This window comes from Macaca fascicularis, chromosome 6 (assembly GCF_037993035.2).
Source record: "Macaca fascicularis isolate 582-1 chromosome 6, T2T-MFA8v1.1".
Taxonomy (NCBI): domain Eukaryota; kingdom Metazoa; phylum Chordata; class Mammalia; order Primates; family Cercopithecidae; genus Macaca; species Macaca fascicularis.
Window position 1 is genome coordinate 32083777 of NC_088380.1, and position 16259 is coordinate 32100035.

The window sequence follows — 16259 nt, forward strand, 5'->3', positions numbered from 1 at the left end:
AACTCTGTCTGAAATCCTTTCCAAAGAGAGAAGTGCCAATACTTATTATGTGCCAAACACCATGATAAACACTTTTCATGTGCCATCTTATTTATTTTTCACAAAAGCCAATGAGATTGCTCCAACTAATACCCTCATCTTACAGATGAGAAAGCCAAAGCTTACACAGATTGAAATGTCAAATCATAGAGCTATCACTAATTTTAAACCCTGGTCTCTCTAAAGCCACACTGCTATCCTTCTTTGTTTAAGGTGATCCTAAAAGTCAAAATAAGATCTCTATTAATTCTAGGGAATCAAGAAATAAGATGAAGAATAGTTTTAAGTATTTTCATGCTAACTAAATTCTGTGTATTTATAAGCCCTTTGTGGGGAAAAAGAGACAGGCAGTAGATGGTTGGGGGTGGAGGGTAATCAACTCTAAGGCTACGAGATTTGGTGAAACAAAGAGTTTGAAAGTTTGTGACACTTAAAAAAAGAAAAAAAAGCAAAGAAATCATGAAAATTCAGAAACCTCTTAGTACCTTTCCATAAAGATTATTTAACAATGGCCTAATATTATTGCTTTTCTATATTTCTTTATTTATTTGAGACACAGTTTCACTCTTCTGCGCAGGCTGGAGTGCGGCAGCACGATCTTGGCTCACTGAAACTTTTGCCTCCCAGGTTCAAGTGATTCTCATGCCTCAAACTCTCGAGTAGCTGGGTTTACAGACGCACACCACCACCCCTAGCTAATTTTGGATTTTTAGTAGAGACATGGGGTTTCACCATGTTGGCCAACCTGGTCTCGAACTCCTGACCTCAAGTGATCCACCTACCTCGACCTCCCACAGTGCTGGGACTACAGGCGTGAGCCACCGTGCCCGGCCCATATTATTGCTTTTCTACATTAGTGAACAACAGATGGTCCCCCCTGAAGAAAAACGTAACATATATTATCAAATGATTTTATTTTTACATTACAATTTGAGAAGATGTAATCATCTTCTCAAAGAAAATTCTCTAGGATAAAAAATACTGTGAAATAAAGAAAATCTCATTAGGAAAACAATTTGTCTTAAATTAGCATCACTGCTATGGAATCATATCTACTTATATGAAAAAAATGACAAAAAAGGCTAAGGTAAGGCAAAGATCTGAGTCTTAACTGTACTCTCCAATGGAACTGAATTTCATCTGTGAAGTAAACAGTACTAAAATAATTTTTCAAATTGCAGATGTAATTTCATGTAACCAAACCAGAAAAGGTTAAACAACATTCCATTCGATGTGGATATATAATAGCTACAATTCAATAAGTTCTACAACAGCATCTGTACTGGGTCAAGTACACTGCCACACATCTCTTCCTGTGCCACTGCCAGCCAATTCACTCTACATCCAACTGCAGTAAGAAAGACAATTCCTGGGACTGCCAGCATGGAGATGGAAAGATTCTGACTCACGGATCAGGAACTTCCATTTGAACCAATTACCAACAAAGCAGACTTAATACCTGTATAAAAATATCATGAATCCATATGTCAAAGTCTCTTGAAGACACACTCCTGGGATTCAAAAGCAGAAAATGTACTTCATGAATTCAGGCTCCAAACGTCCTGAATAAGCTCTGTTTCTTTTGCTCAGAGACTAAACAATGGCTTCTCCTTAAAACTTTCCAACTTTCTTTTGAAGGACAACCAACCCAAAATAGCTTTAACACATTACTCCACAGTTTATCCTCCTTTTCCAAGCTTTCACACTCTCAAAATGTTACTCTGACACGTTTACTTACAGCATTTAATGCAGACCGAACCTGTGACTCATTAGCACAGACGTCACACTGCCACCTGACGCACTGCTGCAGACTTCCTGCAGTTCATTCACATTACAGAGGGACGCAGAGGAAACGTTTCTTAGGAGGCAGATGACAGGAAATGTTTTGACTTTTGGAAAGAAGGGATGAAGGAGGTAGAAGGAAAGAGAAAAGCAGCCAACTAGCACATACTTACATTGGTCAGGGGGGCATGTGCAAACATAGAAAATCCTTCAAAGATATACTCGTGATCATCGTATTCTATGACAGTTGGCCTGTCAGTCTAAAAGCAAACAGAAACATGAACCCCAAATTAAATAAATGACACGGTTTGCATGTGCAGAAATCCATCAGGACTCAAAGTAACCAACAGAACATAAGGACTTCCTTTCAGACACCAGAGAGAACTTTATACAAAGTTTAATTTTACATGAAATTCTCTGGCTTCAGATAGTAAGTATAATATTTACGTACTTAGACAATTAATGATGTAATATTATGGGTGCCATAAATAAATAAAAGGCTATATTAAGCTTCATTTTCTAAGAACTTGTTTTATTTAATCTCACAATACTACCAGTTCTGTTCTTAATGAACTATGTTTCTGAACTAACAGAAGTCCTAACAGGAGCAAGGTAAATAATACAGCTGACTCAAATGCAAAGTGGAAAAACACTCAGCATCATAGAGTGGAGACTAGCAACAGCCTAGAAGTCTCTGAAAGGCCTCTGGGTGCCAGAAGGTCAACCCCTCATAGCTCTACTCCCAGCCTCTCCAAGAAGTCAACCAACCAAACACTGCAAAAAATCAATTCCCATACAAGTTCAAAGGCCTTAATTCCCAGAAAATTGGATTTGTAACTAAATAATACATATATCAATCTAAGCAAGAGGGACTCTATTCCTTATGCCATTCTTATAACCCAACATTGTGTGTGTGTGTGTGTGTGTGTGTTTGAGATGAAGTCTCACTCTGTTGCCTAGGCTGGAGTGCAGGGGCATGATCTTGGCTCACTAGAAACTCCGCCTCCCAGGTTCCAGCAATTATCGTGCCTCAGCCTCCTGAGCAGCTGGGATTACAGCCATGTGCCACTATGCCAGGCTAGTTTTTGTATTTAGTAATGGGGTTTCACCATCTCTACTAGGCTGGTCTCGAACTCCTGACTTCAAGTGATCTGCCTGCCTCGGCCTCCCAAAATGCTGGGATTACAAGCATGAGCCATGAGGCCCAGCCATTTTTAACCTTAAATGCTAAATATGGCAATAATTATTAAGACTGATGGCCTATAAGACAAATTTCTAACACAGATACTAGATTTCATTCTTTTAAACATTATCTATTAAGAACAACTTGGAATAAGGGGGAACAAAAGAATATCGAAATATATATTATTTGTTTTGCCAATATTATTGTTAATTTATATTTGAAAAACTTAACAAAGACGGTCTAAATTAAATAAAAGAGAGCCAGGCACAGTGGCACATGCCTGTAATCCCAGATACTTGGGAGGCTGAGGCAAGAGGATCACATGAGGCTGGAGTCCAAATTCAGCCTGGGCAACAAAGTGAGATCTCACCTCTGAAAAAAGAAAAAAATAATGAGCAAAAATGGTATAGCCACTTTGGAAACAGTTTGGCATTTCTTCAAAACATTTTTTGTTGTTGTTGTTGTGCAGGCTGGAGTGCAGTGGCACGATCTCGGCTCACTGCAAGTTCTGCTTCCTGGGTTCACACCATTCTCCTGCCTCAGCCTCCCGAGTAACTGGGACTACAGGTGCCCGCCACCATGCCCGGCTAATTTTTTGTATTTTTAGTAGAGACGGGGTTTCACCATGGCGCCCGCCAGCACACCTGGCTAATTTTTTATATTTTTAGTAGAGACGGGATTTCACCGTGTTAGCCAGGATGGTCTCGATCTCCTGACCTTGTGATCCGCCCACCTCAGCCTCCCAAAGTGCTGGGATTACAGGCATGAGCCGCTAGGCCTGGCCGCTGTTCACTAATTTTTTTTTTTTTTTTTTTTTTTTTTTGAGACGGAGTCTCACTCTGTCACCCAGGCTGGAGTGCGGTGGCCGGATCTCAGCTCACTGCAAGCTCCGCCTCCCGGGTTTACGCCATTCTCCTGCCTCAGCCTCCCGAGTAGCTGGGACTACAGGCGCCCACCACCTCGCCCGGCTAGTTTTTTGTATTTTTTAGTAGAGACGGGGTTTCACCGTGTTAGCCAGGATGGTCTCGATCTCCTGACCTCGTGATCCGCCCGTCTCGGCCTCCCAAAGTGCTGGGATTACAGGCGTGAGCCACCGCGCCCGGCCATGTTCACTAATTTTTAAGAGATGTGGAAGTGTTCTATATTTTCTTCCCATTCCATAGCTCCAACATTGTTGGCTACTATGAATTTTGCTATTAAGTGATGCCAACAATATTTAATGAAAAAAAGATATAGTAGTATAGTGAAGAGGAAGCTGAAAGAAACATCATCGTGATAAAGATCAATTTCTGAACATAAAAATATTTTTCAAAGTAAGAACATTTAAGAACGGAATCAATAACTTTAGCCTATTCACATTTTACTCTATTTACATTTTAAATAATATGCATGTGATTCTTCAGAAACTTACTAAAAAGTTTGTAGGCGGGGAGACTGTGATCCGGTAGTGGAAAAGTCTGCCAGCATTGTTGGTCATAGGACGACAGGGCTTGATAGCCTGAGGGGAAAAAAACGAAAATCAGTTTACAAGTAAAACAACAGAGTATTTTTACTTAAAAATATTTTGTATTTCCTAGATTCACATCTAACAAAAGAGATTTTATGTCTGTTCCCTCACAGACCGGTAGGAAAGAACAGTACTGGCTTTGCCATACCTAGACCAGTAAAAAAGGGCTGGCCAGTCTCCAGCTCTCAGCGACTTCCTCAGGTGCTGGTGAAGCAGGGATGTCCAATAAGGCCATAAATGTCTGAGGGTTTGGGGGCCTCCAAAATACCGTGAACTTAGCAAATGAGCAGTTATCATCCATGAGGGTGCCACGGGACACCCGCTGGACCACGAGTACACATAGGGGGCCTGTCCTTGATGAAGACCTGGTGTTCTTCCATCTGACGTGGCGAGTAGGCCACGTCAGTTGTAAGGAGGGTCTGAAGGAACTCATGAGGCTTGCCTGAGATGGGCCCATTTGGGAGTCCCCTTTATTGCAGCTGCCAGTAGAAGTAGCTCTGACCTTGCTGCAGACCGCTGGACTGCGTCTCGTCCTGTGGGTGATGGGCCTGGGAAGCCCAAGGAGAGTGATGCCAGCTGTCAGACCTCTGGCTAGAGGGTGCCAAGTTGGGGCTGGGAGAGGTGTGAGCTGCAGCTGGGAACACTTGGCTGGGTGGTTGTGCCTTGGCATTTTCCAGCATGGCAAGGGCCCATAGAGCTTGATTAACTTCGGAGGCCAAGAGAGCTCGTTTGGCCTGTGATGGGGCTCCCCTTAAAAACAACTGTAAAGTAGGGCCAGGCACAGTGGTTCACGCCTGTAATCATAGCACTTTGGGAGGCCAAGGTGGGAGGTCTGCTTAAGCCCAGGAGTTCAAGACCAACCTGGGCAACATGGCAAAACCCTGTCTTCACAAAAATTAGCCTGGTGTGGTGGTGCATGCCTATGGTCCCAGCTACTCAGGAAGTTGAGGCAGGAGATCACTTGAGCCCAGGAGGCAGAAGTTGCAGTGAGCCAAGATTGCACAACTGCACTCCAGCCTGGGTGACAGAGGAAGACCTTGTCTCAAAACAAAAAGAAAATCATAAACATTTGGCTGCAAGGTGGCCTATACAGGGCTCTCCCAGTGGTGCCCCGGTCCCATGGAGGTGGCAGCTGCATAAACCCACTGAAGCATGCTTAAATGTTCCTTCCTGAACTTTACACCAGCCACTTTCAGTCCTTGATGGGGAGGTTCATGCTGAGGTGTGCTATTCTCCAAGTCATGAACAGCCACTGCAGCAGAGGACAGGGACAGCTTATGGCTGTCTGCTCTATGCCCACAGCCCCATCAAGTTGTGCTTCCTGGATAAACTTGACTGGGTGTTGAAGTCATGAGAGACCTTACCATCTTTGGAGATAGCTACCATCATATTTTTCAGTCTGTGAGTTACAGACCACTTCCCGTGTGATACACACAGTACAGCCAGTGACAACTTTTTCACTGAGTCCTTGCATCAGGTCTTCAAGGAGGCTCTGAATTTCTGTCCTTGACAAAGGGTAAACCTCTTTGCAGACTTCTACGGTGTCTGGGGCGTGCTTCCTCATCTGAGTAGGTTGTGGAGGTGACAGCCACTGTCCTAACCATGACCCAAGTGGTGACTGGTAATGCCTGTAGTGCAACCAATGGTTATCCCGCAAACTCAGGATCATCATTCCACAGCTTGAAGGCCTATGGATCAGCCAGGCCAAGTGATGCGACTCTTGAGCTGAGCCTGTGTGACTGGAGTATGCGGCACGCAGCAGGCATCTGAGGATGGAGCACATCCCTGGAGAAGCTGCGCAGTCCCATCAGGAGTGCAGAGGGGATAATGTGCCCTTCAGTGATTGTACAGACTTGCAGGGGATCATCTTCTAATTCCCCCACTGGCAGACAACAACAGAGAGGCTTTCTGCAGATAAACCTGACCTACGACTTCCTGGCCTATGGTGTCACAATCGCAGGATCCTTCAGGCTGAGATGCTCCTCTGGCACAGCAAGGGCTGGAGACACACCAGCTGGCAGTCAGCTCTTGAAGCCAAGGGTGTCCCTGGCATCCAGACCGTCCTCTTCCACTTGGGAGCCTGTCCCCCCTTACTAGGGGCCTGGAAGGATCTTAAGAATAATTTTGGCAGGTTTTGCCTGGTGGCAATTTCCATAACAGAGGTGGAAAGTACACACAGTAGGTAGCAATTGACCAGAAAGCAGAACAAAAACTGCCAGACCTGCTGTGGAATAGTCCATAGGGCTCACCCGATAGCTGGATCAGAGCTAACTCTCATGATTCTCTCAGAGAAATGAGTGCCACTACTCACCTGCTTAGGCAAATCCCATCACCATCCCCAACTGTTGTGTTGGTGGGTGGGGTGTTTCCAATGGACCTAATTAACCAGCTCTTTCAGGAGGGACTTCTCCCTTTCCATCTGATTCTCCTCAAAGATAAGTCTTAGTCACCAACCGATGCTCAAGCAGGTTGTTCTGCTTATTCTCTTACAAGACGGACAGCAGATGCAGGCCAGATACAGCCAGGGAGTCAGATGACCAAGTCACCAGGAGGGTCTTCATCCGGAGACCAGCCTCAAGTTTGCAGGATCCTTCTCCTTTACTTATACCTGTATTCAGTCCAGATCAGTTACCAGATGTCTCTTTTCTGAAAGGAGTTTAAACTATTCTTATAAGGGGAAACTTTGTTTTAAGACTTATGAAAGCTGCATCTGTGCCGAGGTGGCCTTGTCTCCTGGAAATCTCCAGGCTAGGTTGTAGACTGCTGACACAGGCTGACACGGACAACACTGCTGACATGGAGTATCAGCCCTGTGAGACACCTGAATGAAGTTATGGCTACCCTTAATCTTATAGCCACAATATGCCACTTACAGTATACTCCAGAGCGGGTTCAGACCACAAGATTTAAGGATCTTTCTAGATCTACAATCCTATGACCATCTTCCTTTTACTTGTAAAATAACACAATAACTGACCTTTGGTTACACTTATGAATAAACTGAAAAAAAAAAAGTGGTGAAATTAATCTGAGAACTAACAGCAGTGAGAGTTAATAGGAAATTTTAAAAACTGGAAGGAATAAATATGCTGGGTAAAAATAAAAAAGGTCAGAAATGAAGAAAGCATGAGAGGTGGTGGAAGAGAATATGCATGGATCTTAAGACGGGAAAAAGCTGGCCAGACACGGTGGCTCATGCCTGTAATCCCAGCACTTTGGGAGGCCAAGGTGGGCAGATTGCCTGAGGTCGGGAGTTCAAGACCAGCCTGACCAACATGGAGAAACCCTGTATCTACTGAAAATACAAAATTAGCCAGGCGTGGTGACGCATGCCTGCAATCCCAGCTACTTGGGAGGCTGAGGCAGGAGAATCACTTGAACCTGGGAGGTGGAGGTTGCCGTGAACTGCGATCAAGCCATTTCACTCCTGCCTAGGCAACAAGAACAAAACTCCATATCAAAAAAATAAAAAATAAAAAATAAAAATAAAAAAAAAAAACACGGGAAAAGGCAAACAAAGCCAACAAAAGAAGTGTGCTGTGACAGCATCAGTTGTGATGGCATGATTGGGTGTACCTGTGATAGACATGGGGATGTGCCGCACAGACCCATGTTCAAGGAAAGACTTGCTGCCTGGCTGTGGAGGGCACAGATAGCAGGGAGCTTCCAGCTATAAGCTTCTTCAGGATCTCTCTCCACTGCAGATCTCCCTCCTCTGACCTCAGGCACGGCCCAACATCAGGTACTGAGCAAGGCAGAGGTATAAATGCCCAGCTATTTCAGCCCAACTCAAACGGGCAATATGCATTCCACAGATCACCCCCAGGCTGAATGCAGCTTTCAGTTCAGCCAATCCTTCTGTCCAATCCTGCTTCCACCTTTCGTTGATGCCTAATAACCATAATGCACCCAAAACTCCATCTTAGCATCTGCTTCTAGAGAACCCAAGATGCGGCTGTTGGTACTAGGAGTGACCCAAGAAAACAGCAAATAAGATGGTGTTTCGGAGCTCAATCACCTCCCAACAAGCAATGAAGATGCCATCACTGGTGGTAAGCGGAACACAGACAACCCCTGGCACCAGATGGCAAGCAACTAAACTTTAAAGATGGTGAATTAGAAGCTGTACACTGGAAGCAGGCCAAACACCCAGGTGTTTAAAAATGGTAGCTATAAGAACAATGGTTATGATCCTTCAGGGATGGATGGCTGTCGCTAAGCACCACTGATGCTCTACCATAGTCCCCAAACCTTAGTCTGCCCAGAAATCACCTGGAGGGCTGGTTAAATCTCAGAGTGCTTGTTCCCCACTCCCAGTTTCTGATTCAGTGGCTGGGATGGGCTGAGAATCTGCCTTTCTAACAAGTTCCCAGGTGAAGCTTGTGTGAGTCTCAGTTGGAAGCCTTCACTTAGAGAACCACTGCACTATAGAAGTATAACAGCAGAGGAGGAGAAAAGACTATTGGAAACCAGATGTGAAAGCCAGAAGAAACTCTCACTACCTACAGTGGGAGGTCACAGCAATGACCAAGCCTAAGGCTTACCTGTGAGAGTGGCTGAACCTCAAAGGCAATTAGCCACGGTCAGGGCCCAGGAAACCAGAAATGGGGACATTTAGGTTTTGACTCCCCAGATTCCTCTAAACCGTCTGACTGCAGAGATAGCACATCCCTCCCAATTAAGAGCAACTGCTCAATTGTGCCAGAAGACAATGGAAGAACCTGCAAGGCAACACTATGTCCCCTCACACACCCCTCAACCAGTCTCCCCTCCAGGCCAATACCTATAATTGGGGTCATTTCAGGGCCCCAAATGGGGAAGTGCTGGAAGGCAACAGATTATATTTCAAAAGAATTGCAGGAACTAACTAGCATGTAGCAACAGCCAGAGAAGTCTGCAGAGGACGTGATGATGAGAGCGCTTGATCAACAGGGCCAGAACATAAAATTGTTTAGAGAAGAGTATATTGACTTGGGAGTGCTCAGGATACAACACCACCAGGGTATGTTGAGAACTCCCTACTAGCATGGCTCCTAAAAGCATGAAGAAGCAACAACCCACACTGAGCAAAGCTGAAATACCAGAATTGCCTTGGTAGACAGTGGAGGAAGGAATTCAAGGACTCAAGGAAGTTAGAATGCATACAGTATCTATGGCTGGAAAATATGCCAAACAATCGTGTTGCATGGGAAGCCCCAGAGGACACACTAAAACGAATGTGCAGGTGATAGGAGCACAAACATCATGAGGAAGATCAGTGGCGACCTCCTCTGCAGGCCAGGGCTGACCACAAAAGTGGTCAGAGAGCAGAGCTCGCCAGCAGTAACAGGGATGACAGAATCCTGAAACAAGAGATGCCAGGTGATAGGACTAAGTACTGGAAGCCAGGCCACAGTGGCAGCCAAGGGGGTCTGACCCACAAAGGTCACGGAAATAGTTAATAGAACATGGTGTCCTTGGGTACAAAACAAGTGGGTAACCAACACGAGTACTACTTAGTTTGTACAAACATAAGAAACCAGGAATGGATAACCAAGAGACTGAAGGCAGGACATTCCAATAAACAGTCACACTATTCCTTGCCCAGTTCCAGACCTGATCACATTTTTTGGACTGAAATCCACTGACTAAAGAGGTGGTCAGATCCCAGGAGGAAGGACTCTGTAACAAAATAACAAGCAAAAACGGCCTTGACAACCCTGTCATTCACCAAAGGGGCTTATGGCCATTTACCTGGGGAGCTGTACACTGGGAAAAGAAGAATAGCAGACAGTTCAAGCCATGTTAGATGCAGTATCCGAATCATCATTGATACTTGGAGACTGGATACATCACTATGGTTCCCCAGTTAAGTAGAGAATATGAGGCCAAGGTAATAAATGGATCTTGGTCAAGGTCTGACTTACAGTGGGTCTACTGAATCACAGATCTACCCAGTGGTCCTTACCCTGGTCCTTGAATGTACCACTAGAATTGACATTCTTGGCAGATCCAATGTGCTACTCAACACTGGGTCCTTGACATATGGAATAAGAGCTATCCTAATGCAAAAGTCAAGCAGAAATGAAATTACCACAACCCCCATCAACCCAGGCATCAAAACCAATATTGCACTGGAGGGATAGAGGAGATTAGTGCCACTCTTAAGGATCTGAAGGATATAAGGGAGATGGTACCGGTCCTATCTCTGATTAATTCACCTGTCTGGCCCCTGAAGGTCCTGAAGGATAACTGCAAACTACCACAAACTCAACCAAGCAGGAGCTCTGAGTGTAGCTGCCAGGCCAGGTGATGTAGTTTAGCTGGAGCAGATATAAAGTATGTGGCAACTGATTACGTGAATGGGTTATTTTCTATCCCAATCAAAAATAAGGATCAGAATGGTTCACAGACATTTATAGTTTTGCCCCAGGGCTGTGTTAATGCTCCTACCCACTCATAATACCAAGGAGTTTCCAACCGTCCAGGCACACTGCAGAACCTCACACTGCTCCATTACACCTCTGACATGATGATGATCAGGCATGCACGCATGCACCGCAGTGGATGTGAGATCAGCCCTACAAAGATTTAGGGGCCTGTCGCAGCCACACAATTTTTAGGAGTCCAGTGGTCTGGGGAATGCCAAGACATCCCCTCCAAAGTAAAAGACAATCATTTTATCTTCCACCTCCTACAATGAAGAAAGCACAACACCTAGTGCGCCTTTTCAGGCTCAGGAGGCAAAAGAATGCACATGTAGAAACACTGCTCCAATCCACTTACAGAGTGGCACAAACGGCACAAACAGCTGCCCCTGCTGAGGACAGCCCATGTGAGAAAGGGCCTCAGCTGTTTCAGACTAGAGTATAAGCAGCGCTGCTGCTGGGGCCATATGTTTCAGCAGATCCTACAGTGTTGGTGGGAAAAGATGCCAAAAGGAATCTGTGGCAGGCCACATTGGGAGAATCACAATGCTGGTCCCTGACGTTCTGGAGCAAGACCTGCTATCTATAGTGAAGACGTATGTGCCTTTGAAAGAATATTCCAGATGTGCTACTTGGCCCTGATAGAGATGTAAGGCCTGGCCAAGAGATACCAGATACACATGTGGCCAGAATCACCCATCATAGGCTAAATTCTGTCAGTCCCACCAGGCAATACGGCATCAGCAACAATCCATCAAAAGGCAGGCATGGTACTGCCAGAGTCAAGCATACCCAGGAGCCAAGAGCACAAACAAGCTGCCTGGGCAGGTGGCCCGGATCCCCACAGCTCCACCACTGTTGCACCAGCTCCCCTCCCTCAGCTGATGACCTAGGGTGTATGGATGAAAGCAGAGGAAAAAGCCCAAGATTGGTTTACAAATGGGTCAGTTGGCAAGAGTGGGTGAGCCAAAAACAGATGGCACTACAGCCTCATTCTGGAATGGTTCTGAAAGACAGCGCTGTGGGGAAATCTCTCCCAGTGGGCGGAGTTTCAGGCAGTGTACCTGGTCATCCACTTTGTGTGGAAAGAGAAGTGGCCTGAAGTTAGAATAGAGAGGGACTCATGGGCAGAAGCAAGTGGTGGCCATGCCAGCTGGTCAGGGGCCTAGAAGAAAAGAGGACGGATGAGAAGGTCTTGGGGCAGAGACTTGCAGGTGGACAAATGGAAGGGAGCATGACGAGCTCTATCTCACACATGGAGGTCTGTCAGACAGCACCACCATGGAAGAGGTACCAAGGTACCAAGCAGACAAAATGACTGGGGCAGTTGGTGCCAGCCACCCCCTGACCTCAGCCACCCCAGAGCGACAGGAGGGGCACATGAATGAAATAACCACAGCAGCAGAGAGGAGGCTTCCCATGAGCCCAACAGCATGGACCCCGCTTATCAAGGCTAAGCTGTATAATTAAGCTAACTTCCACCGCCAAACATCCAACTAGCCAGATACAATGACCCACGCTGAGTCCCCAGAATGAGACCATTCTTCCAGGAAACCAAACTGTCACCTGCCTTTCCTGCCTACGGGTCCCTAGCTGGCACCACTGCCCATCTAGTCTCCCTTCAAGGAAGAGCCTGCTGTCCAAATGTGCACTGTGTAGTCAGCACACAGCCTATAGCTATTGGCTCCTTCAGGGTCAGCCTCAGCTGCAGAGCCCCCTCTCCCAGGGTCGTGCCCTTCCTGGGGCACCTTGCTGTGGGGACTGAGACAGATGGGGGTATGACGGCCATTCCAGCACAACACACAAAAATTCTGATAAGCCAGGCCTGATCAGACCCACATCACAGGGGAATAGTTCCCACCTCTGCTCTTTTCCTGTCACAGGTGTTGATCTCTCATCAACATCTCAGAGCTCCCAACCTGAGGCATGTGCACAAACGCTCACAAGATGCCACCCTGTCCCACAATTCCTCGCTACACTTGCCTACTTTCAAAGACAAATAAGCAGAAGTGATGCAAGTATTTCAAATTATCAGGCACCATCTCCTAGTCTTTATTCCCATTATTATTGAGCCCTCAAACAAGTTTTAAATAGAAATTAAGGTTTTATGTATACTGTGTTTAAATATAATGCACTGAATTATAAAGTGAGGAGCCTGGGATTAACAAAAATAGCTTATAAAAATAAAAGATAAAGGGAACAAATGAGGGACAATAATTGAAAGGGACAGACTAACAGAGAGAAGACATGCGCCTCAGAGCACTTTAGTAAGAGTGTCTCTCCAGGGCCATTCATAGCCACTTATGATGAAACATAAAACTATAATATGTACAGTTGAAAAATACTTAAAATGGGAAACACATATCAAATACACCATGCCTATTTTAAATAATAAAACTACTAAAACTTTTGTTAATGTTTCCTCGAGAACACTCCCCACTCCACCCCCAAAACCCAAGTGCTTTCCTCCGCAATTATCAGTAACAGAGACTATCAGGGAATATGAAGAGAATTTTGATAGTATTATTTCATTTATGGGGGAAAGAACAGCAACAACATCTGTCTACTTCTGGCTTCTCGGCATTTACAAACATAATAACCCAAACCAGTTACCTCTTCTCCAGGATAAATGCTGTGCCTAATTCCTGTGCGTCTTGCCTTTGCGCTGCATTTGCAGAGTGGTCCATCATTCATCTGTCAGAAACACAATGTAATTCGTTTTTATTGGAGGGAAAAATCCACACCATGCACAATGATGCCTCTGAAAATGTGTGGGTTTTAATGTCATGAGCACTGAAGCTCTGAGAGGCTGTCACGGTTAGAAGATTAAACGGATGTTCCAAAACCAATAAAGCTGCAAACTCTCTATATTGTCTGATAAAGGGAAACTGTATGACAACCCTGCATTCCCAAGTTATTTGTGCAGCCAAGCAGAAAATATCAATGTCAGCACACTGTTTGCCCCCATCTTCTTCTACCAATTCCCAGGACATTTTTGTTTCCCTATTTCTTATCTCAAGAAAAATGACTCTTTCACAAAAGCAAATTTTATATCCTGGAGGAACACATAGAGTGTTTTGAAGGTGACCTGCGGATTCGATGTTTTGAAAAGAGAAACTGTAAGGCACCTCACTAGCAGAGAGAAGAAAATGCTACTAAGCCAGAAAAACTTCCCACACTGATCAGGTTAGATTACATCTCTTTCCCTGAATTTGTTTTAGTGCCACAAACTCCGCCCACAAGGCTCCACAGGCAAGCAATTCTTCAAAACTTCTGGAACGGATGAGTGCTAAGCAAGCGGATGATAAAGAACAGCGGGTCCATGTGCTCAAGGAGTATCTGTTCTAGACAGGAGAACAACATATATATGATATGCTTCATAATTTAAAAGAAAAAAAAATCACTCGAAAGTAGGTAATGCTGGGGTGCCAAACAGATGGGATGGACAAGAAAACAAGAGGGCTGCTGCACTAGAGGCACCAGCACCCATCAGAAAAGGAGAGAAGGCAGGAAGTCCACGTCATGCTCTGGGCCACGAGACCATCTAAATAAAATGGACCATTTATGTGGGGGAGAAGACCAAAAGAAGCAGAACTAACATCAAAATCTGAAGGGCCTCACAAGCCAGGTTCATGAGTTCCTCTGGTATAGATGGTAATACTGAATGAAAAACAAGACCAGAGCTCAGATAGGGAAAATGAAGAAGTGGAGTTCCATTTCTCTTTCTCTGTAATAATTTAAAAATATAGGCTGGTCAGAGTGTAATGGTTTTTACAAATAATTGATCACAGCCAGTTAGACTTCTTCATTCCTTCTCCACTCCCACTGCTTCTTCACTTGACTAGCCTTAAAAGAAAAAATATACATACATATATACACACATATATTTCTTTAAAGTTATTGAGATTTATAACTCAGTATGTCCAATTAAAATATAAAAGTCAGTAAGACTTTTTGAAAAAAAAGTGTTAAAGTAAAAAGTTGTAACTTTGCTTTAGCCTCTTGGAAAATCTAAAGATCCAGGTGGTACAGCAGAGGAATAATATTACTACCAAAAAGAAAGATTCTGTTAAGATACTATCTAAAGTAACAACTGGCAAATAAGAGATGTAACAGGATTTCATCAAAAGTCATAACACGGCTGTGCGCAGTGGCACACGCCTGTAATCCCAGCACTTTGGGAGGCTGAGGTAGACGGATCACCTGAGGTCAAGAGTTCAAGACCAGCCTGGCCAACATGGCAAAACCCCATCTCTACTAAAAAAACGCAAAAATTAACTGGGCATGGTGGCGGGCGCCTGTAATCCCAGCTACTCATGAGGCTGAGGCAGGGAGAATTGCTTGAACTAGATATGCAGAGGTTGCAGTGAGCTGAGAATGTGCCACTGCACTCCAGCCTAGGCAATAAGAATGACACTCTATCGCAAAAAAAAAAAAAAAAAGTTATAACACACTCCTAAGGCCAGGTGCAATAGCTCATTCCTGTAATCCCAGCACTTGGGGAGGCCAAGGCAGGCAGATCACTTGAGGTCAGGAGTTCAAGACCAGCCTAGCCAACATGGTGAAACCTCGTCTCTACTAAAAATACAAAAATTAGCTGGGCATGGTGGCACAAGCCTGTAGTCACAGCCACTGGGGAGACTAAGGCAGGAGAATCACTTGAACCTGGGAGGTGGAGCTTGCAGTGAGCTGAGATCACATCACTACACTCCAACTCCAGCCTGGGCAACAGAGCAGGAGTTTTTTGAAGACTCTGTCTCAAAAAAAAAAAAGAAAAAAAAAAGTTATAACACACTCTTAATGCCAGTCATGACTTCCGTGATGAAAAATATAAAAAATTAACTTAGTGCTCACTGATCTCCAGGGAAGTGGAGACATCCTACATGCTTGCCTTTTATCAAGGTCTGGGATCCTACATATTCAGCCCTTCACAAGGCTCAACTATACAGAGGACACAAAACCAGTAACACTAAACAGCATTACAGAGACTGTATACAAAGCACTGTTGAATTTCTGATAGAAACAGGTATCCACGGAAATCAGTATAGAGGCTTCTTGTGAAACAGGAAAACAACAGTCAAGTAAAAAGACTAGAGGGCCAGGTGCAGTAGCTCACACACCTGTAATTCCCAACACTTTGGGAGGCTGAGGCAGGAAGACTGCTTGAGCCTAGGAGTTTGAGACCAGCCTGGGCAACATAGTGAGACCTCATCTCTACAAATAATTTTTTAAAACTAGCCAGGCAGACCAGGCACAGTGGCTCACACCTGTAATCCCAGCACTTTGGAAGGCTGAGCCAGGTGGATCACCTGAGGTCAGGAGTTCGAGACCAGCCTGACCA

At 44.9% G+C, this 16259-nt stretch overlaps 1 protein-coding gene across 40 annotated transcripts in view; it reads right to left on the reverse strand.

The window, feature by feature from the left end:
* The window catches only part of DROSHA (drosha ribonuclease III), a 146070-nt gene that overhangs the window by 104799 nt on the left and 25012 nt on the right, over positions 1-16259 (reverse strand). For all 40 annotated transcript variants that reach the window (XR_012413601.1, XR_012413600.1, XR_012413603.1 and 37 more), the window contains 3 exons: positions 13532-13612; positions 4416-4502; positions 1995-2081 (listed from right to left, as the gene is read on the reverse strand). Coding sequence is in view for 36 of the 40 variants with exons in the window: in XM_073993231.1 (XP_073849332.1) it covers positions 1995-2081; positions 4416-4502; positions 13532-13612 (255 nt within the window). In the remaining 4 variants the exon portion in view is untranslated. The remainder of the gene's footprint in view (positions 1-1994; positions 2082-4415; positions 4503-13531; positions 13613-16259) is intronic.